General features: G+C 42.4%; 1 protein-coding gene across 10 annotated transcripts in view; it reads left to right on the forward strand.

Moving 5' to 3' along the window:
- The window catches only part of LOC144503796 (melanophilin-like), a 163,060-nt gene that overhangs the window by 126,466 nt on the left and 11,460 nt on the right, over positions 1-25,134 (forward strand). For 3 of the 10 annotated variants that reach the window (XM_078228691.1, XM_078228696.1, XM_078228694.1), the window contains 3 exons: positions 10,732-10,902; positions 18,368-18,460; positions 21,507-21,573. In XM_078228691.1, coding sequence (XP_078084817.1) covers positions 10,732-10,902; positions 18,368-18,460; positions 21,507-21,573 — 331 coding nt within the window. Of the gene's footprint in view, positions 1-9,767; positions 9,972-10,731; positions 10,903-18,367; positions 18,461-20,515; positions 20,568-21,506; positions 21,574-25,134 lie in introns of all 10 variants that reach the window. The other 7 variants (XM_078228688.1, XM_078228690.1, XM_078228689.1 and 4 more) reach the window with 5 other exon arrangements.

Consider the following 25,134-nt stretch of genomic DNA (forward strand, 5'->3'; position numbering starts at 1 on the left):
ACACAAGGGGTCACGGGTTCAAGGTGAGGGGGGCAAGGTTCAACACAGATGTCAGGGGGACGTATTTTACACAGAGGGTGGTGGGGGCCTGGAATGCACTGCCAAGCAAGGTGATTGAGGCGGACACGCTGGGATCGTTTAAGATTTATCTAGATAGCCACATGAACAGACTGGGAATAGAGGGATACAAATGAATGGTCTAGTTGGGCACATGAGCGGCGCAGGCTTGGAGGGCCGAAGGGCCTGTTCCTGTGCTGTATTGTTCTTTGTTCTTTGACCCTCTGTTCCTGCACTTCTTTAGAATTGCATCCTTTACTTTATAATGTCTCTTCCTACCAAAATGAATCATATCATGGAGCGTGGATTGGTACTTGGGACTACGATGTTGTGGCCATTACAGAGACATGGTTAGAACAGGGACAGGAATGGTTGTTGGAAGTTCCGGGGTATAGATGTTTCAGTAAGAGTCGGAAAGGTGGTAAAAGAGGTGGTGGAGTAGCATTGTTAATCAAGGATAGTTTAACGGCTGCAGAAAGGCAACTCGAGGGGGATCTGCCTACTGAGGTAATATGGGCTGAAGTTAGAAATAGGAAAGGAGCAGTCACGTTGTTAGGAGTTGTCTATAGGCCCCCAAATAGTAATAGAAATGTGGAGGAAGAAATTGCAAAACAGATTATGGATAGGTGTGGAGGTCACAGGGTAGTTGTCATGGGTGACTTTAACTTTCCAAATATTGACTGGAACCTTTATAGGTCGAATAGTTCGGATGGGGCAGTTTTTGTACAGTGTGTGCAAGAGGGCTTCCTGACACAATATGTGGATAGGCCGACAAGAGGTGGGGCCACATTGGATTTGGTACTGGGAAATGAACCGGGCCAAGTGTTAGATTTGGTTGTGGGAGAGCACTTTGGAGATAGCGACCATAATTCGGTGTCTTTCGTTATTGCAATGGAGAGGGATAGGGCAGTATGACAGGGCAAGGTTTATAATTGGGGGAGGGGTAATTATGATGCGATTAGGCAAGAATTAGGGAGCATAAGATGGGAACAGAAACTGTCAGGGAAAGGCACAAATGAAAAGTGGAGCTTGTTCAAGGAACCAATACTGCGTGTCCTTGATAGGTATGTCCCTGTCAGGCAGGGTGTAAATGGTCGAGTGAGGGAACCATGGTTCACAAAAGAAGTTGAATGTCTAGTCAAGAGGAAGAAGGAAGCGTATGTAAGGATGAGAAAACAAGGTTCAGTTGGGTCCATTGAGGGTTACAAGTTAGCAAGGAATGAGCTGAAAAAAGGGCTTAGGAGAGCTAGGAGGGGGCATGAGAAGTCCTTGGTGGGTCGGATCAAGGAAAACCCCAAGGCTTTTTACTCTTGTGTGAGGAATAAAAGAATGACCAGGGTGAGGTTAGGGCCGGTCAAGGACAGTAGTGGGAACTTGTGCATGGAGTCAGAAGAGGTAGGAGAGGCGATGAATGAATACTTTTCTTCAGTGTTCACCAAGGAGAGCGGCCATGTTTTTGAGGATGAGTGTGTGATACAGGCTGATAGCCTGGAGGAGACAGATGTTCTGAGGGAAGATGTATTAGCAATTTTGAAAAACCTGAAGGTCGATAAATCCCCTGGGCCAGATGAGATATATCCTCGGATTCTTTGGGAGGCAAGGGATGAGATTGCAGAGCCTTTGGCTTTGATCTTTGGGTCCTCACTGTCCACGGGGATAGTGCCAGAGGACTGGAGAGTGGCGAATGTTGTTCCTCTGTTCAAGAAAGGAAATAGGAATGACCCTGGTAATTATAGGCCAGTTAGTCTTACTTCAGTGGTCAGTAAGTTAATGGAAAAGGTCCTAAGGGATAGGATTTACGACCATTTAGAAAGATGCAGCTTAATCCGGGATAGTCAACACAGATTCGTGAAGGGTAAGTCTTGCCTCACAAATTTGATTGAATTTTTTGAGGAGGTAACTAAGTGTGTTGATGAAAGTAGAGCAGTTGATGTCATATACATGGATTTTAGTAAGGCGTTTGATAAGATCCCCCATGGTCAGCTCATGAAGAAAGTAAGGAGGTGTGGGATAGAGGGAAATTTGGCCGATTGGATAAGTAACTGGCTATCTCATAGAAGACAGAGGGTGGTGGTGGATGGAAAATTTTCAGACTGGAGACCAGTCACCAGTGGTGTACCACAAGGATCAGTGCTGTGTCCTCTGCTATTTGTGATTTTTATAAATGACTTGGAGGAGGGGGCTGAAGGGTGGATCAGTAAATTTGCTGATGACACCAAGATTGGTGGAGTAGTGGATGAGGTGGAGGGCTGTTGTAGGCTGCAAAGAGACATTGATAGGATGCAGAGCTGGGCCGAAAAATGGCAGATGGAGTTTAACCCTGCTAAGTGCGAGGTGATTCATTTTGGTAGGACAAATTTAAATGCGGATTACAGGGTCAAAGGTAGGGTTCTGAGGAATGTGGAGGAACAGAGAGATCTTGGGGTGCATATCCACAGATCTCTGAAGGTTGCCACTCAAGTGGATAGAGCCGTGAAGAAGGCCTATAGTGTGTTAGCGTTTATTAACAGGGGGTTTGAGTTTAAGAGCTGTGGGGTTATGCTGCAACTGTACAGGACCTTGGTGAGATCACATTTGGAATATTGTGTGCAGTTCTGGTCACCTCACTATAAGAAGGATGTAGAAGCAGTGGAAAGAGTGCAAAGGAGATTTACCAGGATGCTGCCTGGTTTGGACGGTAGGTCTTATGAGGAAAGGTTGAGGGAGCTAGGGCTTTTCTCTTTAGAGCGGAGGAGGTTGAGAGCGACTTAATAGAGGTTTATAAGATGATGAGGGGGATAGATAGAGTGGACGTTCAGAGACTATTTCCTCGGGTGAATGCAGCTGTTACTAGGGGGCATAACTATAAGGTTCGTGGTGGAAGATATAGGAGGGATGTACGAGGTAGGTTCTTTACTCAGAGAGTGGTTGGGGTGTGGAATGGACTGCCTGCTGTGATAGTGGAGTCGGACACTTTAGGAACTTTCAAGCGGTTATTAGATAGGCACATGGAGCACACTGGAATGATAGGGAGTGGGATAGCTTGATCTTGGTTTGGAAAAGGTTCGGCACAACATCGTGGGCCGAAGGGCCTGTACTGTGCTGTACTGTTCTATGTTTTATGTTCTATATCACATTTCCCTGCATTAAATTTTATCTGTCACTTGTCCTCCCATTCCACAAATGTATCTATATCCTTTCGAAGTTCTACCCTCCTTACAGTTCACAATGCTTCCAAGTTTTGTATCATCCACAAATTTTGAAAATATGCCCCATTCACCTCAGGAAGAGCAAGAGTCAGAACACTAACCCCTGGGGAGTTCAACTACAAACCTCCCTTCATTCTGAAAAACATCCATTAACCATTCCTTTCTGTTTCCTGTCACTCAGCCAATTTTGTGCATATGTTGCTACTATCTCTTTTATTTCAGGATCTATAACTTTGCCCAGAAGTCTGTTGTGCCTTCTGAAAGTCAAAATATAAATATCAACAACATTATGCTCATCAACCTTTTTTGTTATCTCATCAAAAAACTTCAGAAAGTTAGTTGAACACCATGTTCCCTTAACAATCCATCTTGATCATCTTTAATTCACCCATATTTACCCAGGTGACTATTAATTTTGTCCCAAAGTATTATTTCTCGAAGCTCCCCACGCACCGAGCTTAAATTGACTGGGCTAATTTTACACAATTTTTGAATAAGGGTGTAACTTTTCAAATTTTCCAGTTCCTTGGCACCAGACCTGAGTCTGAGGAGGATTAGAAAATTATGGATGGTGCCTCCACAATTCCACTCACTTCCCTCAGTATCTTTGAATGCATTCCATTCAGTCCTGGTACCTTATCGACTTTTAAGTGCAGACTCCTATCCAATATCTCCTTATTATCAATTTTAAACCCTTAAACTGTCTGAATTACCTCCTCTTTCACTATGATCTGCACAGCATCTTGTTCTTTAGTAAAGGCAGGGGCAAAAGTATTTATTTGATATTTCAGTTATGCCCCTGCCCCATGAATAAATCCTGGTTTGGTCCCTAATTGGCCCAAGTATGAGTTGGTGCAATCAAGAGGGGAGGAGTTGACAAAAAAGTTAAAGGTGAAGTAGAAGAAAACTAGAAGTAGGCGTACCTGGAGAATAAGAAGAGAAACTCCACTGTCTACTTTTTAGCTGTGAAGCAATCGGGGGAGAGAAGGGCAGAGAATACTTTGCTACAGGAATCTCTGATTACAAGTTCCACCCAGGCCACCCCAGTGCAGCTTCTAGTAACCAGGACTAACATTTTTTGTCTGGTCATCTATAGGACCTTAAGTTTGTGAGGCAGGAGGCAAAATAAAGTTCTTCTGAGGGGGAAAAATAAATTTAACATAAATTTAGCAAGTGCAAATAAACATGATTTGTCAAAAAGTGTATGTTGATACGTATCATCAAGGACCTCCTAAAATGTCATGATTTTTACCAGTATAGTGCTCCTTTTGTTTGGTCTAGTGTGAATGGAGTGCTGGTAAATGTGAGAAGCATCCGTTCTGTGGAAGAGTAACTTTTACAGAAGTGTCAGCATCCAGTACTCATTAGTCAGGTAGATTATGAACAAGTTTTCACAACACTCACCCAACAAGAATTCCCAGTTCCGGGATTGTACATATCAAATATAAAATAAAAATCCCTATACTCTCAGTCAACATTGTGCCTTAATCTCAACTTCAGAAGAGTTTGTGTCTGCCACATCATTAATTTCTTTCTCTTTACATACTTGCTCCATGTAATGAAGCAGAGTTATTTACTAATGTCAGAGTAAAAGATCTACTTGAAAACAGTGATCATAATATAATAGAATTCTACATTACCTTTGAAAAAGTCATTCTCCAATCACAAACTAGAATCTTAAACTTAAACAAAGCCAATTACTTAGGAATGAGGAGAGAGGGGGCAAAGTTTGATTGGATAAATAGGCTAAATGTTATGGTGGAAATAAGCACTGGGAAGCACTTAAAGAAACAAATCAAAATGTTCAACAATAATATATTCCATTGAAAAACAAAAACTAAGTGAGAAAGATCTGCTCATGGCTTAGTAAGGAGGGTTAAAGATAGTATTAGATTAAAAAAGAAGTTTGTAATATTGCAGAGAATTGTTCAGGATTGGTAGTGTTTCAGACGTCTGCAAAGGATCCCCAGAAAGTTGATAGGAAATAAATAATAAAATATCGTAAACTAGCCAGGGAATGAAAAGAACATTGTGAGAACATTTACAAATATATAAAAAGGAATAGCATAGCCAAAGTAAACATTGATCCCCTAGCAGCAAAGACAGGAAAAATTATCATAGAGAATGAGGAAAGGACAGAGGACAAATACTTTATTGTCTGTCTTCACAGTAGAAGACACAAGTGGTAACGTAGGGGCCAATAAGTGTGAGGTAATTGATAACCGCAGAAAAAAGGTACTGGAGAAACATAAGAGATTGAAATCTGACATATCCACTGTTGGCCTATATCCCAGGGTTCTAAAACTGATAGCTGCAGGGATAGTAGATGTGCTGGCTGCGACTGTTCTGGAACAATCCCCTCAGATTGAGGGTTAGCAAATGTAACACTGTCATTTAAGAAAGGAGGGAGAGAGAAAACAAAGAAATACAGGCTAGTTAGCCTGACATTAGTCATTGAAAAAGTGCTGAAATCTATTATTTAGGAAGTTTTAGCAATGCACTTAGAAAAGCAAGTATGATTAGAACAAGTCAATATGGTTTTACGAAAGGGAAATCCTATTTGACAAATTCGGTAGAGTTTTTTTGAGGATATAACTGGTAGGGAAGATAAAAAGGAAGCAGTAGATGGAGTATGCCTGGATTTCCTAAAAGCATTTGATAAGCTGCCACAGAAAAGTTAATACAAAAGATAAGAACTTGTGGAGTTACAGATTATATATTAGCAGAGATAGGGGATTTGTAATTGAAAGGAGGCAGAGAATAGTGATAAATGGGGCATTTTAGAGTTGGGAGGCTGTGACAATGGAGTGCGGTGCACCAGCTGCTGTTGGTCTCCTGGTGACATGAGTGGTTTCAGTGGGAATTCCCATTGACAGTGGCGGAACCAAAGGATCCTGCTGCCAGCGAATGGTGCACCACTGAGAAAAACGCTGAAGGGAGGCCAGAGAATCTCACCTATCTAGTGAAATCTGGTGGGAATTCAAGGTGTGAGGAGGACACAAAGAGATATAGATAGGTTAAGTGAGTGGACAACATGGTGGCAGATCGGGTATAACGTGGTAAGTTCACTTTGCTCGTAAAAATAGAAAAATGTGTTTTCAATGTAACTTTCAAATTTTGCCGAGAGACTTGGATGTACTTGTACAAGATACACAAAAAGTTAACATACAGGTACAGCAAGCAATTAGGAAAATAACTACATGTTGACCTTTATTTCAGGGGATTGGAGCACAAGAATAAAGAAGTTCCACTACAGTTGTTGCTGGGACAACATCTGGAATATTGTGCCCAATTTTAGCCTCCATATTTAAGGAAGGATAGATTTACATTGGAAGTGGGGCCACAAATATTCAATAAGGTTGATTCCTGGGATAAGAGGGTTGTCCTACAATGATAGGCTGAGTAATTAGGTCTATATTCTTTGCAGTTTTGAAGAATGAGAGGTGATCTCTTTGAAACATTCCAGAATATGAAGGGGCTTGACAGGTAGATAATGAGAGGTTGTTTCCCTTGGCTAGGAAATCTAGAGCAAGGGGAACAGTTTAGGATTCAAATGAGGAGAATGTGCACGGTTACGGGGTTAAGGCAGGGGAGTGGGCTAGGTAGAATGCTCTTTCAGAGAGCTAGTACAGAATTGATGGGTCAGATGGCCTCCTTCTGCACTTTGGATATTCTGTAATTCACTCAAAGTGTTGTGAATCTTTGGAATTCTCTATTCCAGGGGGTTATGGATGCTCCATTATTGAACATATTTATTGGACAGGTTTTTGGCCTCAATGGATCAAGGTATATAGAGTAAAATTAGAGTAGAAGGCAGGAAAGTAGAATTGCGGTAGAAGACCAGCCATGATCATATTGAATGGCAAAGCAGGCTTGGTGGGCCACGTGGCCTTATTTCTTATCTTCTTAGCTCAATTCACAGGAGAATTATCAAACAAAGTTTGACACCGAAATACAAAAGAAGATATTAAGATAGGTGACTAAAAGCTAGGACAAAGAGTTAGATTGTGAGGCACATATTACAGAAGAGGAAAAAGATGGGGAGAGGGCCAGAGATATTTAGGGAAAAAATTCCTGAGCTTAGAGCCTGCGCAGTTGAAGGCCAGTCGTGCAACGATGAAAATCAGAGATCCACAAGATGCCGGAATTGGAGAAGCACAGATTCAATGGAGCTGCCGGATAAAGTGGTAAATGCGGGGTCACTTTTAACATTTAAGAAAAACTTGGACGGGTTCATGGATGAGAGGGGTGTGGAGGGATATGGTCCAAGTGCAGGTCAGTGGGACTAGGCATAAAATGGTTCGGCACAGACAAGAAGGGCCAAAAGGCCTGTTTCTGAGCTGTAATTTTCTATGGTTCTATGGTTGTATTAGCTGGATGTCAGGAGGGGCGAAGCCATGGAGGAATTTGAATGTAAGATTGAGATTTTTGAAATTGAGGCGTTGGCTGATTTGGAGCCAGCATAGCTCACTGAGCACAAGATGATGGGTGAATAGGACTAGGGTTAAGTTAGGATACAGGCAGTAGCGTTTTGGATAAGCTCACATTTGTGAAGAATGCAAGGTGGGAAACTGGTGAGGAGGGCATTCGAACAGTCTAGAGTAAACAAGAGCACAGATTACCCATATTCTGAGCACAAATTAAAACTTGTCTTTTCCACGGGAATTACAGGATAGTGATCAGAAGTAGGGACTTGCCAAAGAACATTGAAGTCAATTGTAGCTACTAATCATTATTACGAATGAGTGAGGTCAACAACTCGGTATAGACTGCGAATGAGATCTTCAGAGGTTGCACTCAGAACCAAAAACAACAACTTATATTTATATATATAGCCCCTTTAATGTAACAAAACATCATAAGGTGTTTTAGAGCAGCATTATAAAACAAGGTATGATACTGAACTACATAATGAGATATTGGCTGGAATTTTCTGGCTGTTTACGCCAGCGGTTTTCTCCGATCCCGCGAGCAGTGCAACCCTGCCTGGAGTTTTGCGGCAGCATGGATGACATCGATGGGAGATCCCATTGACAGGGGCGGGACCAGAGAATCCCTCTGGTAGCAAACAGCACGCCGCCTTCCACCGCCAGAATACACGTGGCTGGGAGAACGGAGAATCCTGCCCATTAGGTTCAATGACCAAAAATTTAGTCAAAGACGGGTTTTAAGGATTGTCTTAAAGGAGGAAAACGAGGTGCAGAGGCAGAGAGGTATAAGGAGAATATTCCAGAACTTGGGATCTAAGCAACTGAAGACACAGACGCCAATTGATTGGAATCGATTAAAATTGGGATGCACAAGAGGCCAGAATTAGAGAAGCACAGATATCTTGGCGGGTTGTGGGGATGGAGGAGATCATAGAAATAGAGACAGTTAGGTAATGGAGGGATTTGAAAACAAGGATGTGAATTTTAAAATCAAGATGTTTGCCCAGGAGCCAAATGTAGTTCAGTGGTCACAGAGGTGATAGGGGAACGTGACTTACTGCATTTGTCAAATGAGTTAAAACTCAGGGTACTATTCTTGATATAATCTCAACACTTCATAAATTGTAATCTTAACTGAAAACCTCAAATAGAAAAATATCATTGGTTATAGGAAGAGGCGAAAGGATTGAAGAGGGTGGGAGGCTGAGCAGGGCACAGCCATTATATAAAGCATTATATAACCTATTAAGAAGGAAGCAGATGAAAGTGTAAGCTTAGTAGACATAATAAAGCACATCGTTGTTGAGCCCGACAGACTTCCACTAAATCAATAGCAAAAACTCTTTAACTAAATAGATGTGCATTACAAAAGCATGTTTACTAATCGCAAAGTGTGCTTGACAAATGCTCCATGCTCTTGCTAATGACTAATGACAAGTTTAACCTTTTAAATTTATGTACCTCTCACAGTACCGTATACACTTCAGTATATATCATGATGCTCTGAGTGCTGAAAAAAATGAACATTTTCCATTTCAAGCAACCTGTGTCAGAAACAACCATTCTCATGGCAGCTCTTTTATATATGATACTGTTAGATTATGAATAAAGCCATTACTCTGGTTCAATAATGTTTTTCAGTCCTAACTTTAACGACCCATGCTGTGATTAATATGAGGTTTTTTTTCATTTTGTCCACCAGTTACCTCATCGTCCCTCTGGACGATGGGGTAACTGGGGCAACTCCTTATTTAAAGATGGATGTTACTGCTGATGATTTTAAACAGGTTAAAGCCTCCACTAAGAGAACAAAGAGAGAACTCCACATTAAATGCTTGCATTAAATATTTTAACCGGAACATGGCAATTTCCATCCAAACACACATAATGAGAAACAGCTTTGTGCTGTGAGCCAAGGTTCACTAATAACTGAAACAAAACAGGATACCTAAACCTTCCCAGTTTAACGGATTAAGAAAACATTTATTCCCTCAGCCGGGGTGAATTAAGACATCTTTGCACTCATACTTTATTTTTAACTTCCTGTCTTTTTACTAACTTTGTTTTCTACTTATGTATGTGGCATTCACAGCGCTCATCAGCAGTGGCTCTTTGTGACATCACAACGAAAGCTTTAAGGATCATTAACGCAACTGAAAAAGCATTGCATGACTTTGCAGAAGTAGATGGCACAGTTAATGAACCTCTCACAAATCCCAGTTTTCACCTAAAGTCCAGTGAAAAAGACCTAAGTGTGAGCGAGGCTGATGAAGCATACAGAAAACTTGAGGAAAACGTAAGAACAACAGTCTACCTCACCGAAGAAATATATTTTAAAATTAGTACCTATGAGATATCTTTGCATTTTCTGACAGTTTTTATATTTAGTTAATATAAAAAGGTCTGAATTGATCTTTGTGGATGTGTAACGTACTTGGGTAACTGCATCTGTTGGCATGGTACTGAATTATGGAAAAGCATATGTTGCATCCATCTATTGCTGAGCTAGTTGATCTCAGAGAAGGAAGGAATTAAGGCACTTCCATTGACTTCAGCCCTCTTGGATAAATAGCTTTCCAGTGGTTTCTACTGGAAAGCTAACAAATACGGACATTAGAGCAAGCTTAACTGAGCTGCCTTCTGTGCTAGAATAACCTGACGGCACATTGTCTAAGTTGATGCATAGAGAGGGCTGGGAAGCTGTAAAAGTTTAAAGTTTATTTATTAGTCACAAGTAAGGCTTACATTAACACTGCAATGAAGTTACTGTGAAATTCCCCGAGTCGCCACAATCCGGCGCCTGTTCGGGTCAATGCACTAACCAGCACGTCTTTCAGAACGTGGGAGGAAACCGGAGCACCCGGAGGAAACCCACACAGACACGGGGAGAACGTGCAAACTCCACACAGTGACCCAAGCCGGGAATCGAACCCGGGGCCCTGGCGCTGTGAAGCAGCAGTGCTCACCACTGTGCCATCCCTGCTATCATGCCACCCAGGATGGGAAGAAAATTAGGGCTGACTTAGGGAATAATTTGGCACATTATCTTCTTGTAGGTGTATATGGCAGCCAGCACAAATTATGGCCTTGAAAGGCAGCTGAAGGATCTGGAGGAGCGAGCACGAAGCAGACAGAGTCACACCACCACAACAACAGACTCTGAGCTCTCAGAACTGGAAGATAAGGTGGCTTCAGCTGTTGCTAAGGTTCAATACACTGAAAGCGAGGTACAGTGTAAAGTGCTACACATCTGAAAGACAGTTCAGCAGCTGCATGTTGAACCTGAGGAGAGATGGTTCTCTATCTCTAATGACCCTGTTGGTCAAAACATTGTCCAGTGCATGTACAGTGCATAAAGGTTTCCAGGTTTGATCTTTGATCTGTAGCTGGTCTCAGCCGGTAGGGTAGAAAAGTAACTGGAATTGGCTTTAGATTCCCCTGGATTAGTGAGGGGATAAGATAAAATCAGACTATGCTCTCAAAATTGATTGCTATCCAATAGTTTCTGCTGGAAGTGCACTGTCATCGACATTGAATGAGGACAGATTAGGCTTCGCTATAGTGGTCAGCATTTTCAAGTATACTATTAATTACATTGTCTTGACAAGATTTACTCAACACATTTTGTAGAGAACCAAATTCACAATCAATTTCTTGCTCAAAGATAGCTGTTGCACCACTCAGTGATGGGCTGGGTGCTAAGTGTTTTTCCTCAAGACAGTGAACTTCTGATTCCAACCATCTCAGCCTGGGGAGCTGACAAATGGAGGCTGAGCACTCTCCCATAGAAAGAGGGAAGAAAACTACACGTTGAGTGAGTATCCTTTATCTGTAAATCTGAAAACCAAGCATATCCAAAAACAGCACTTCTTTTGAATCTCATCGACCTTTAGCATGGGACATCTGTGATCTGAGCTAACATGAGTTTCCTCCGGGTGCTCCGGTTTCCTCCCACAGTCCAAAGATGTGCGGGTTAGGTTGATTGGCCAGGTTAAAAATTGCCCCTTAGAGTCCTGGGATGTGTAGGTTAGAGGGATTAGCGGGTAAATATGTGGGGGTAGGGCCTGGGTGGGATTGTGGTCGGTGCAGACTCGATGGGCCGAATGGCCTCCTTCTGCACTGTAGGGTTTCTTTGATTTCTATGATTTCTATGACCCGAGTTGACATGAACCTCCCCGACTGCACCTTATATTTATTATTTAGTGGTATATCTTACTTTTCTAGCCATTTTCTTTCATTTAGACTATAGCTAGCCTAGGCGCCGACCATTGTAATGGAAGTAACCCTAGGCCTATATCCATCAAATTCCATAGTGCTGCACTAAGGCACGTTTTGTCTGTTTCCATAGCTAATAATTCCCAGAACAGTCTGTCACCAGGAGCATATAGCTCGAGGGGCACCGCTGCATATCAAGCATAGTTGACCAGGAATCTCTCTCGCTCTTACCGCCAGCCATTGGCGTGTTTGGAAGGATTTGCAGGTTGGCACACTCAACCTGTTTGACCGTGTTAAAAACGCAACTTCTTTGGCCATTAAGTCCTGGGGTGGGACTCGAACCTGCAATTCAGAGGCAGGGGTGCTAGCCACTGCACCATAAGACCCCTTAGGCCTATATGCAGTATCCAAAAACCAAAATGGTCTGAAATGCGAAACACAATTAGCCCCAAGAGTTTCGGATGATGGATACTCAATCTGTATAAAGAACAAGGAAAATTACAGCACAGGAACAGGCCCTTCGGCCCTCCAAACCTGCACCGACCATGCTGCCCGACTTAACTAAAACCCCCTACCCTTCCGGGGACCATATCCCTCTATTTCCATCCTATTCATGTACTTGTCAAGACTCCCCTTAAAAGTCACTACCGTATCCACTTCCACTACCTCCCCCGGCAACGGGTTCCAGACACCCACTACTCTCTGTGTAAAAAATCTGCCTCGTACAACTCCTTTAAACCTTGCCCCTCGCATCTTAAACCTATGTCCCCTAGTAATTGACTCTTCCATCCTGGGAAAAAGCTTCTGACTATCCACTCTGTCCATGCCTCTCATAATCTTGCAGACTTCTATCAGGTCTCCCCTCAACCTCCGTTGCTCCAGTGAGAACAAACCAAGTTTCTCCAACCTCTCCTCATAGCTAATGCCCTCCATAACAGGCAACATCCTGGTAAATCTTTTCTGTACCCTCTCCAAAGCCTCCACATCCTTCTGGTAGTGTGGCGACCAGAATTGAACACTATATTCCAAGTGCTGCTTAACTAAGGTTCTATAAAGCTGCAACATGACTTGCCAATTTTTAAACCCAATACCCCAGCCGATGAAGGCAAGCATGCCGTATGCCTCCTTGACTACCTTTTCCATCTGCATTGCCACTTTCAGTGACCTGTGTACCTGTACACCCAGATCCCTTTGCCTGTCAATACTCCTCAAGGTTCTGCCATTTACTGTATATTTCCTATCTGTATTAGACCTTCCAAAAGCTCGTGCTACCAAATAAACCTGTTGGACTTTAACCTGGTGTTATGAGACTACTTAAGGAGTTTGCATTTCTCTGTCCACTACTTTGCTACAGTATTAACCCAATTATTTAAATGCGTCAATTTGGAATATTTCGACTTCCACCACAAGAGCAGAGAAAAGTGATGCGATGCACTAAATAATCATCCTCAATATTGCCAATGGTAAGCTTTGTCTTGAAGGACCAGATTATTGTTTAATTTGCTGTATCCTAATAGGTCCTTTTACTGAGTGTAAGGAAGTGGGGGGGGGGGTAACCCTGCATTTCCATAGTACTTCCTTATTTCCTTTGACTGGAGAACAAGAAAATTACGAAGAATAGAAATGTCTCAGCTCAGCTGGCATTCCACAACTGACCATTCACAACAACAGCTTGACTTTATAGAATGCCCTTAACATAGCAATGATGCAAAGGCATTATGGAAGGCTCAACGTTATAGGTGCAGGGAAGATGAGATGTAAAGCTTCACCAGAATGTATTATAAGCAGCAATGATCTGGCCACTTCCATGAAGAATGCCATTTAATATAAGTCACCGCTTCATCCTCAGATCCAAGGATTGAAATTTCTTACACATTTTCCATTTGACCAATCAGGGGTCCATGCCTAGAACTGGTTAAACTACCTGTACCATCACTCCATCTCCTTTGCCAAAACTGCTTACTATTGCAAGATAGATCACTGTACAGAGCAAAACCAACTCCTTCTACAACCTCTGACTCAATCTTCACCTCAAACTAAGTATGAGAAACTCATTGACTCAATTGTGTCCAAAATTAAGGCCCTTGGTCTTGCTGCTGCCACTACTTTCCTGTTTTCCATCCAACCAAATCGTCAACCGTCCGATTCTCTGCTCTTTGCCCCCAATTTTGCCCTTAGCCCTCAATACATCCATCTTATCCAGTGAGTCTTCAGTTGTCCTGAAGATTCTCTGCCATTCCAGTTTCTATCCAGCTTAGCCCTATGAATTCAAATTTAATGAAACTGTGGCCAGAATCCTCTGGTCTCACATGCCCCGCTACCACTGCCAGGGAGAACGGAGAATTTGGTACTAAGCCAAATCTCCATTCACTGCAGTGGAACCAGAGAATCCCAGAAGCGGGCAAGGTCGTAGAATTCCGGCCACATCTCTGTCATTGAAGGTTAATGTCTATCACACTAATCTTCAGGAATTCCAACTTTCACTCGCTTCATTCTCTCCAAATATAATCCAAAATCCTGGCATACATTGTTCTCTCATATCTGCATATGCATTTCATAATTGATGCCCTCCAAACTGGCTTCCGTCTTAACAAAGTACCAAATCCACATTGGTCTAAGTCACAACTAACATTTTGATTGACTGTAACAATGGCTTCTGTCAAGTGTCTTCTTCCTCATTAGTTACTCCACCTTTGGCGCTGTTAATCATTATGTTCTCCTCCAACGTGTTTTCTCTACAGTCCACCTTGTCCATCTCAATGACTGCCAAATCAAAGCCAATTTTTCTGATCCTAATAACAAGCTTCTGGCATTGACTCCACCAACCTCTCTTTCTACCAGGAACCTTGGATTTACAAGTTAACATTTCAGGTTGATGACTTTCCATCCAATTTATGAACAGTCAGGTCTAATGAAAGGTCATCTACCTGAAATGTTAACTCTCTTCACAATCACTGTTGAGTATTTCCAGAATATTCTGTTTTCATTACCTACCACTTGATATTTTCTTTTATTGTTCAATTTTCACAGCCACGATGCAACATGCAATGATTTAGAAACATAGAAATAGAAACATAGAAAAACTACAGCACGAAACAGGCCCTTCAGCCCCAGAAGTTGTGGCAAACATATCCCTACCTTCCAGACCTACCTATAACCCTCCATCCTATTAAGTCCCATGTACTCATCCAGGAGTCTCTTAAAAGACCCTATTGAGTTTGCCTCCACCACCACTGACGGCAGCCGTTTCCACTCGCCCACCACCCTCTGTGTGAAAAACTTCCCCCTAACATCTCCCCTGTACCTACCCCCCTTAAATAAAAACAGAAAATGCTGAAAATATCAAGCAGGCCTGGCAGCATTTATGAAGAGAGAACATAAGAACATAACAACTCGGAGCAGGAATAGGCTATCTGCTCTGCCATTCAATAAGATCATGGCTGTTCTTTTTGTGGACTCAGCTCCACTTACCCGCCCTTACTCACCAAAACCTTTAATTCCTTTACTGTTCAAAACTTTATCCATCCTTGCCATAAAAACATTCAATGAGGTAACCTCAACTGCTTCACTGGGCAGGGAATTCCACAGATTCACAACCCTTTAGGTGAAGACGTTCTTCTTCAACTCAGTCCTAAACCTGCTCCCCCTAATTTTGAGGCCATGCTCCTAGTTCTATTTTTACCTGCCTGTGGAAACAACATCCCTGCTTCTAACTTATCTATTTCCTTCATAATCTTATATGTTTCTAAAAGATCTCCCCTCATTCTTCTGAATTCCAATGAGTATAGTCCCAGTCTACTCAATCTCTCTTCATAAGCCAACCCTCTCAGCTCCGGAATCAACACAGTGACTCTCCTCTGTACCCCCCCCAGTGCTAGTATATCCCATCTCAAATAAGCAAACCAAAATTACACAATATTCCAGGTGTGGCCTCACCAGCACCTTATACCGGTGCAACATAACCTCCCTGTTTTTAAACTCCATCCCTCTGGTAATGAAGGACAAAATTCCATTAATTACCTGCTGCACCTGCAAACCAACTTTTTGTGAATCATGCACAAGGACACCCAGTTCCCTCTGCATTGCAGCATGCTGCAATTTTTTAGCATTTAAATAATAGTCCATTTTTGCTGTTATTCCTACCAAAATGGATGACCTCACATTTACCAACATTGTACTCCATCTGCCAGACCCTTGCCCACTCAGACTATTAATATCCCTTTGCAGACTTTCAGTGTTCTCAGCACACTTTGCTCTGTCACTCATCTTAATGTCATCTGCGAATTTTGACACATTGCACTTGGTCCCCAACTCCAAATCATCTATGTAAATTGTAAACAATTGTGGTCCCAACACTGATCCCTGAGGCACACCACTAGTCACTGATCGACAACCCATTTACCCCCACTCTTTGCTGATCTTAATAACAAGTGTCTGGCATTGATTCCATCAACCTCTCTTTCTGCCAGGAACCTTGGTTAACAAGTTATCATTTCAGGTTGATGACTTTCCATCCAATTTATGAACAGTCAGGTCTAATGAAAGGTCATCTACCTGAAATGTTTGCTCTCTTCGCAGCCACTGTTGAATATTTCCAGAATTTTCTGTTTTCATTACCTACCACTTGATATTTTCTTTTACTGTCCTATTTTCACAGTCACAATGCAACGCGCAATGATTTCTTAAATAAAAACAGAAAATGCTGTACATATGCTGAAACAAGAGGTGACATTTCATGTCTGTGGTCTTCATCAGAATGGAATAATTTCTTGTTGGATTACAGTTCTCCATATAACAGGTGTGTTCTAGGAACTTGCCCAAGTCCTCATTATTCATAGCTGAGCCCTAACAGGCAAGTATAGCAGAATCTAATCACATTCTCAACTGTGCACTTCCAGCAAGACCACTGGATAATGATCAGAAACAGGAGATCTGTTTAACATTCACTTACTGAGAGGAATTATAGTGCCCGACTGGCACCCCAACTATGAACAGTATAGTTGAAGGATCAAATCTAGGATTTTGTAGGGGGCATTTTCATTGACATTTTCTTGGTCAGCATAAAACCAGTATGGTGGCTGTCCAAGGTTCAGCAATGTCCATTTAGATGCTTGCTTTGTTCTCTACTTGACTATTCCCTGATGGCAATGGAAGCATCTGCAGAGCTACCATTTGGTCAGGGAGCCTATGGGCATAAACTGGTTTCATCCTGCAACTCATTTGCCAGCCCATTATATTGATCAAGGAATGATGAATTGGTGTGGGGGTAAACACAGCACAAATTATAAAGGGAGAAGTGGGCAGGGGGTGGGGGATCCTTACAATTAGCGCAACATCAAACATTGCTTGCAGACTATATCGCTTCTTTGGGGCCAGACAGTGCTATGGGTCACTATTTGTGTGATCCATGTGCCAGTCATCATTGATGTAGGCCTGGATCATCTGTGGAGCAGCAATCATCTGTGGATTGCTGCTGTGTCTGGAAATGTTCTCAACCTGACACTGCTACACATTTCTACTGGGCTTCCAACCCCGGCTGTGGCAGAAACGTGGAATGCATGTCCTCTGGAGAACTCCATTGGATTGTAGTAGAGTTGGGGAAAGACAAGACATGCCCCCTTTTTTCCACACTAGCTGCAGTACGGTAGGTTTAAATGTCCAGTCTTAACGTTAGTTAACAAATGTTAGTGAATGGTTGAGTGAGTGAATGGATAGCTTGGTGAGGTGTGTAGGGGTGCGAATAGGTGGGTGAGGTGGACAAATGGATAGCAATAGGTCAGTAAGGTGGTAAATGGATAGCGGTGAGTTTGTGGCTGTAAGGGAGAAGTGGGTGAATGGGTAGTTTGGTCAGAGGATAAACAGATCAGATAGGGAGGATAGTCAGGTTGGGTGGAGGGTCATCGAGGTGGGGGGTCAAAGCGGGTGGTAGTTGGAGAGGTAGTTGGCGGGGGATCGGGAGGAACTGGGTGGGTAGACGGGAATTGGGGGAGTTGGTGTTGGGAGAGGAAATAGGAGGATAGTTAGGGAGGTTGGGGAATGGTCAGGTCATAGTGTGAGTGATTGGGAGCACCGTTCAGTAGATACCCAGGAGTTAGACTAGGATTTTTCGTCAATCACCTCCTGGTTCGGTATCCAGTTAAGTGTCATGGAACTGTTCGAAGTCTCCGACTGTAACTTAGATTTGGAGACATTCACGGACGAGCATGGGAATTACCCATCAGAAGTTGGAACTTCCCAGGCATTTTCCACAGAAGGATGCCATCAGGACTTGCACAGGTTCCCGGCGCGCATTTCAGTCATATCTGGCCTTTGACAATCCGGAGACCAGAACATTTGGCCTGTACTATCTGCCCTTGAAGAAGCGACATAGTCTGCAAGCAGCACTATGAGAATGCATTTTTCTCCCAGTAAGTATCTTTACACAAAAAATGTTGATGTATTAGCAATTTGAAATGTCAGTGCGGTTTTGTACTGCAGGTTTCTGACATAGAAAACCGGATTGCAGCACTGAGTGCAGCTGGGATGAATGTTTCAACTGAGGATAAACCCAAAAGGAAACAAGATGGACAGGTGTGTGTGTGTGTGTGTGTGTATGTGTGCACGTGTGTGCACATGTATGGTGTGTTAGTGTCAATGTGTTACATCACTGATGCTGACTAAATTAGAGTGGATAACAGAGTCCTAGTCCATGAACTGGAAATATCTGTGTGCATATGGTTGCCACTTCCTGATCGCTGTCCAGTTGCTTTTCGTATGTGTGCCGATATCAACTGAGTAAAGGCTGCAGCTCTCTCAAACTTCACTGTTAAATATCTTGCTCACTGACACACTCCTGCTTAAGTTCAAACTTGAAACATAGTCACTTAGAAGAGACACTGGATGGGAGACAGTGTATGGAGCTGTTCTTCAGGGAAATGTGGGGGAAAGAGAGACAATGATGAAACACCAACGGAAGACAGAAGGTAGCTAGTTCCCATCCAAGATCCCCATATGATTTCATATGAGAGTGGTAAAGGATACAGGAAAATACTTTTTCATCGACTGTTGGGAAAAGTGATATTTTTTGGTCCGACCTATTTGTTGAACATCACATATTCCTTTGTTTATCTTTTAATATAATTAAATATTTGTGAGTAGGTTGATAAAATTGCTTGGGCAAGAAACATGATATCGCATGATAAATAATTCCATTTCTTGTCTCAGAATTTGACAGTTTTTGTAGTCTCAACCTGCCTGTTAAAGCACTCAATTTCAGTGTCTGGTTTCTACGCTACTTGAGATTCCCTTTATCCAATTTTATAAACTAGAATTACCGGAAGAATTTCTACATATAGCTTATTGGTTCCAAGGATGGCATTTCAAGCAATTCAAAGGTTTACCAGGCTGATCCCTGGGATGGCAGGTCTGTCATGTGAGGAGAGGATTATGTTCACTAGAGTTTAGAAGAGTGAGAGGAGATCTCATAGAAACTTACAAAATTCTAACAGGGTTAGACAGGATAGATTCAGAAAGAATGTTCCCAATGGTGGGGGAGTCCAGAACTAGGGGTCATAGTTTGAGGATAAAGGGTAAACCTTTTAGAACTGAGGTGAGGAGAAATTTCTTCACCCAGAGGATGGTGAATGTGTGGAATTCACTACCACAAAGTAGTTGAGGCCAAAACGTTGTCTGATTTCAAGAAGAAATTAGATATAGCTCTAGGGACTAAAGGGATCAAGGGAAATTAGATATAGCTCTAGGGACTAAAGGGATCAAGAGATATGGGGGGAAGGGGGATCAGGATATTGAATTCAATGATCAGTCATGATCTAAATCAGTGGCACAGCAGGCTTGAAGGGCTGAATGACCTACTGCTGCTTCTAGTTTCTATGTTGTTGTGGAATTTATCCTTCAATTGTAGAAATGTTAATGCAATTTAGTTGAACAACATTGTAGTAAATGTTAAGTGGATGGTGTCTTTCAAAAGTATATAAATGTTTTTCACTTCACCACTTTGAAAATGAAATCAAGGAATTTGAAAAGCTCTTTGACAGTCTTCTGTATCATGAAAGACTGATTTGCACTATCAACTCTGTGCTAATTATTAGCTTGTGGGGCTCAGGAGCCCACTCTGGCATTGCAGTCTCTGCCACATTTGCTGTAAAGGAAAACTGCGCAGGTGTTCAGCTGGTGAGAAGAATTAGATGGAGACTAAATGTGATTTAAAAAGTCGTGTGGTGCTTGTTCACCTGGACAGTAAACATCTCATTGTGGGGCTGAGTCAACAGATAAGGAAACTTTCAGTTTTGATGCCCAGTGTGTTCCATGTTAACTGATCATGAAATGCTTCAATTAGCTTGTGCCTCAGTTCTATTGGTGGGATTTTTTCTGAAAAGTGGGTATTTTGTGAGGACAGCATTGGGCTCAGCTGCAGTACCCTCCAGAGAAATATCAATGTGGTACTCACTGTCACAGTTTAAACTGGGAAAAATCATAGCTTGGGCAAGGCACCAAGAGATGGAAGATCATCATATTCAGGAGAGGAGTGGAAAAAGCTGAAGGCGGGACTAAGGTTTTTAAAAATGTGGTCCAAATTGAAGTATAAAGTTTCTATATATGGTTGTAATATTTTATCTGTATTCTCAGTAGCCGATACTTCCCTGAATAATTGGATGCAGAGGCCAACTCTACGCCTGAGGTATGTACCTCAGAGAGTGCAGAGTTTGTGTCAGTGTGAATAAGACCTTGTTCTCATTGAAATGAGGCCTGCTTCCCACAAATAGACTGGAAGCCTGAGATGAACACTAGTTCTTCAGGATTGTTTGCAAAAGCACACGCAAGAGAGGACCATGAGAATTTTTAAAACTTATCCTATGGCTCATCCAACTTACCTGCTGCCAAAATATTAGTCCTAAGCGTCATTTTGGCCATCTTCACAGCAGCACCATATCCACCATCCCCAACCCCTACATTTTTTCTTCATGAAATGTCAGCAGGAATTCCCACCCTAATGAATTTTGCTCATCTCTTAGTGTAATGCATTGGGGGCAATATTTAAATATTACAATGCATCTTGTGCTGAGGACCTGAGTCTGCTAGATGCCTAGGTATGCACAGAGTGGCTCTGGCGGCATGGTGGCACAGTGCTTAGCACTGCTGCGTCACAGGGCCAGGAACCCGGGTTCGATTCCAGTCTCAGGTGACTGTGTGGAGTTTGCACGTTTTTCCCCTGTCTGCGTGGGTTTCCTCCGGGTGCTCCGGTTTCTTCTCACACTCCAAAGATGTGCGTGTTAGGTGGATTGCCCATGCTAAATTGCCCCTTAGTGTCCCAAGATGTGTAGGTTAGATGGATTAACCATGGTGAATGTGCGGGTTTACAGGGATAGAGTGGGGGAGAAGGTAAAACCCTGTCAGAGAGTTGATGCAGAATCAATGGGCCAAATAGTCGTCTTCTGCATTGTAGGGATTCAATAAAAAGCACTGGTTACATTTATCAATCCCACATTCTCTTAACCCTTGAGAGTTATGTTATACATGGAGGCTATGTCTGTGCTTAGATAAGTGAGTTGTGTGATATGTATGGATGATGGTTCATTTCACAACCAATTTGTTTAACAAATGTGCATCTCTTTTACAGGCAATGATGGTGCACCAGTATCCTCGCCGAAAATGTTTAAATTCAACTGGAAATAAGGAATCAAAAAGTCAGTCAGAAATAGTAGCAATTTAATTTGAATAGAATATTTATAATTTTTATTTGAAAATGGGTTGGGTCTTCTTAGATTGTAATACAATGAGACATCCCTTCCATGCCCCACCCAGGTGTTTCGAGATACTTATAGCCTGCCTTCTCAAACGTACTTCCCTTTTGCATGTTCTATTTCCTCTGTCCTATAACAATGAGCAGACTCTCCGGTGCTTTATTTAATCTTTCCTCCTTTCTCCCACCTTTTCACTGCCTGAGCACAAACCAGTTTCTTTCCCCTTGTCCCATTCATTTCTTATGGTCCTCAACCCTCTTGCGTATTCTTCTTCCTTTTCTGCATCCTGCATACTGAGAGTTTGCGACTCTTAACTCATTTTCTTTTTCCCAGCATCTCAAAACAATGAGTCATCTTCTTCTCCAGTCTCCCTTGCCTCCTACTATTTTTGGTCTTGAAATATAATGTAACGATATCTTGAACAGTTGTGACTACTACCAGATTGCCTTGCTCCAGTCCTACTTAACCTCAATATTATTTTTTAACAGTTACATTCCATTCAATTTATGCTGCCAACATGACTTAAAGGGGAAGGAATTTTAGGAAACAGCCACTGCCCAAATCCATCTCTCCCTAAATTATGTCTTATCGTTAGTCTTAATGCTTTTAATAAAAACAAATTCTAAGTATTTGCTATCAAATCCATACTTTTAATATTGTATTAACGTAGATATTAGTCCCAGGTATGACTATTTAATTTGGGGAAAGTCATTTTGATGAAATCTAGTTAAGGAAGTGAGTGGGAGGATTTTTTGTTTGGTGCAGCAAACACATGGTGATCACTTTTCAAAGCACTAAGAAAGATAGTGGAGGCACCTCATTATAGAACATTGCAAGAAACTTCTAACATCGATATTATCACCCTGGCATCAACTAGGAACTTGCTCCTAACACGAGGTTTTGTGGGGTATTTATGATTGTTTAATTAAAGACAGTAAGGGTAATCATATATAATTTGTTTGAAAGTAATTGTTTCATCTATTTCTCTTCTTTAATGATGAGAGCTAATGAATGACCTTGTCCAGGCCCCTTCTGAAACAATCACAATGGAGTACCTGTGGAGAAGCAGAGTGTTGTTTGAAAGGAATTATTAATATATTAATGTTTAATGTTAAGAGCCTTTTGAAAGAAAAAGCTCACACCATCAAAGTTACAGGATGGATTATAATTTCAGATTTTCACATGGACAAAATACAATAGCGTTTTTTATTGAGCTTGAAGAATTGTCTAACAGACCAGCATTGAGGTTCATTTGTACTTTTGATGGATTTCAGTTGCCAATATGCTGATACATTTTTAAAGCTCCTTCCCGATGCTTGTTACCGCACAGTGTTTATTTTGTCTACACGAAACGCAGAGTTTCCATAAGCACACAGCCTACCCTACATTAAACAGAAAGCTGTGGTGCTCACAGATTTCTGTGGCTTCATATAATTAAACTGAGCCTTACAATCACACACAATCCTCAGTCTGTGCTGAGTTAGTTGGTCTCAGCCGAAGCAGTAGTAGGAGGACTTTGGGCAATTTTATGCATGCATTCATTTGGGAATAACTAGCAAGACTAGCAGCATTTATTGTTTAAACCTAGCTGTTCTTAAAAAGGAAATGGTGAGTAGTCTTTTATAAACCCCATAACTCTCCACAATGCTGTTAAGTAGAGATTGCAGGACTCTGTGGCTCTGTAGACTCAGGGCAATGTGGTTCGCTCTTTGCTGCCCTCTGAAATGGCCTAACAAGCCACTCAGTTGTGCCAAACCACTAAAGAAAAGTCAGAAAGGAATAAAACTGGACAGACCACCTAACACTGACCCATGCATCAAAAAAGGCAAAAGCACACCTAGCCCAGTCGGCCCTGCAAAGTTTACCTCATTAACATCTGGGACTTGTGCGAAAATTGGGGGAGATGCCCTACAGACTAGTCAAGCAACAGCCTGACATAGTAAGCCCCAGATTCCTCCACCACATTCCTGAGTATACTATCCCAACAGCCTGGCAGACCTACCAGAAATGGTGGCACTGTGGTACACAGTAAGAGTTTTAATAACACTCCAATTTCCACTCCATCTGACGAAGGAGCAGCGCTCCGAAAGCTAATGGTATTTGCTAACAAATAAACCTGTTGGACTTTAACCTGGTGTTATTAAAACTCTTACTGTGTTCACCTCGGTCCAACGCCAGCATCTCCACATCATGGCACTGTGGTATACAGTTGGGAGAGAGTTCCCCTGGGAATCTTTAACATTGATTTCAGACCCCAAGAAGTTTCATGGCATCCTACTGACTATCACCCACAAAGCCAGCACCACTACACCCCATGCCCCACCCCTCATCTCCACCCCTCACCTCCACCCCCTCAGCTGAAGAATCAGTAAAAAGCACAGAGAAGCAAGGGTACAGACTGTATTCTGGGTGGGGGAACTTCAATGCCCATAAACAAGAGTGGCTCAGTATCAGCATTACTGCCTGAGTTGACCAATTCCTGAGGGATATATTTGTCAGAGTGGGCCAGTGGCCAGGGAAGGTGGTGGCATAGTTGTATTGTCACTGGACATAATAATCCAATGACCCAGGATAATGCTCTGGGTTCAAACCCCACCGCAGCAGATGGTGAAATTTGAATTCAGTAAAACTCTAATGGTGACGATGAAACCATTATCAATTATTGTAAAAACCCATCTGCTTCACTAATATCCTTTAGGGAAGGAAATCTGCCATCCTTACCTGGTCTGCCTTCTGAAATGGCCTTGCAAACCACTCAGTTCAGGGGCAATTAGGGATGGAAATAAATACTGGCCCAACCAGCGACGCCCACGTCCCGAAAACAAATAGAACACAAGTGAGGAAACCAACAAGAGAGAAAAACCTACCAATCTCACCCTCGCCAATCAAACAATCACTGGTGCATCTATCCATGACAGGACAAGTAAAAGGGGTCGTACACACTCCTTGTAGAGACAAAGGCCCATCTTCAGACTGAATATTCCATCCATTGTGTTGTGTGGCAGTACCAGCATGCAAAATGGCAGAGCAGATCTATCCGATCAAAACTGAGCATCCATGAGATACTGTGGGCCAACAGCAGAAGAATTATATTCAGGCACAATCATGGCTCAGCATTTACTTTACTATGACCATTGAACCATTGGTTCAATGAGAAGGGCAGGAAAACATGCCAAGAACAGGAGCGACACACCTAAAAATGAGGTATCAGCCTGGTGAAGCTACGATGCAGGACAATATTCATGCTAACCATGGGAAGCAGCATACAAACGTCAGAGCTAAGCAATCCTCCAACCAACAGATCAGGTCAAAGCTCTGCAGTCATGTCACATCCAGTTGTGGATCCCGAGGGGGCCTCAATGGCCTCAGCCCCACTGCGTGGTCATCACGCCTGGTCCCTGTTGATGGGAACCAGCTTTAATCCCCGCTGGTGGGAAACATTAGCGAGCCCGGACAATACTGTCCTGGGCTCGCTAATGATATGAAATGTCGATTTCAATATGG

The sequence above is a fragment of the Mustelus asterias genome, chromosome 14, assembly GCF_964213995.1.
Source record: "Mustelus asterias chromosome 14, sMusAst1.hap1.1, whole genome shotgun sequence".
NCBI classification, from domain to species: Eukaryota; Metazoa; Chordata; class Chondrichthyes; order Carcharhiniformes; family Triakidae; genus Mustelus; species Mustelus asterias.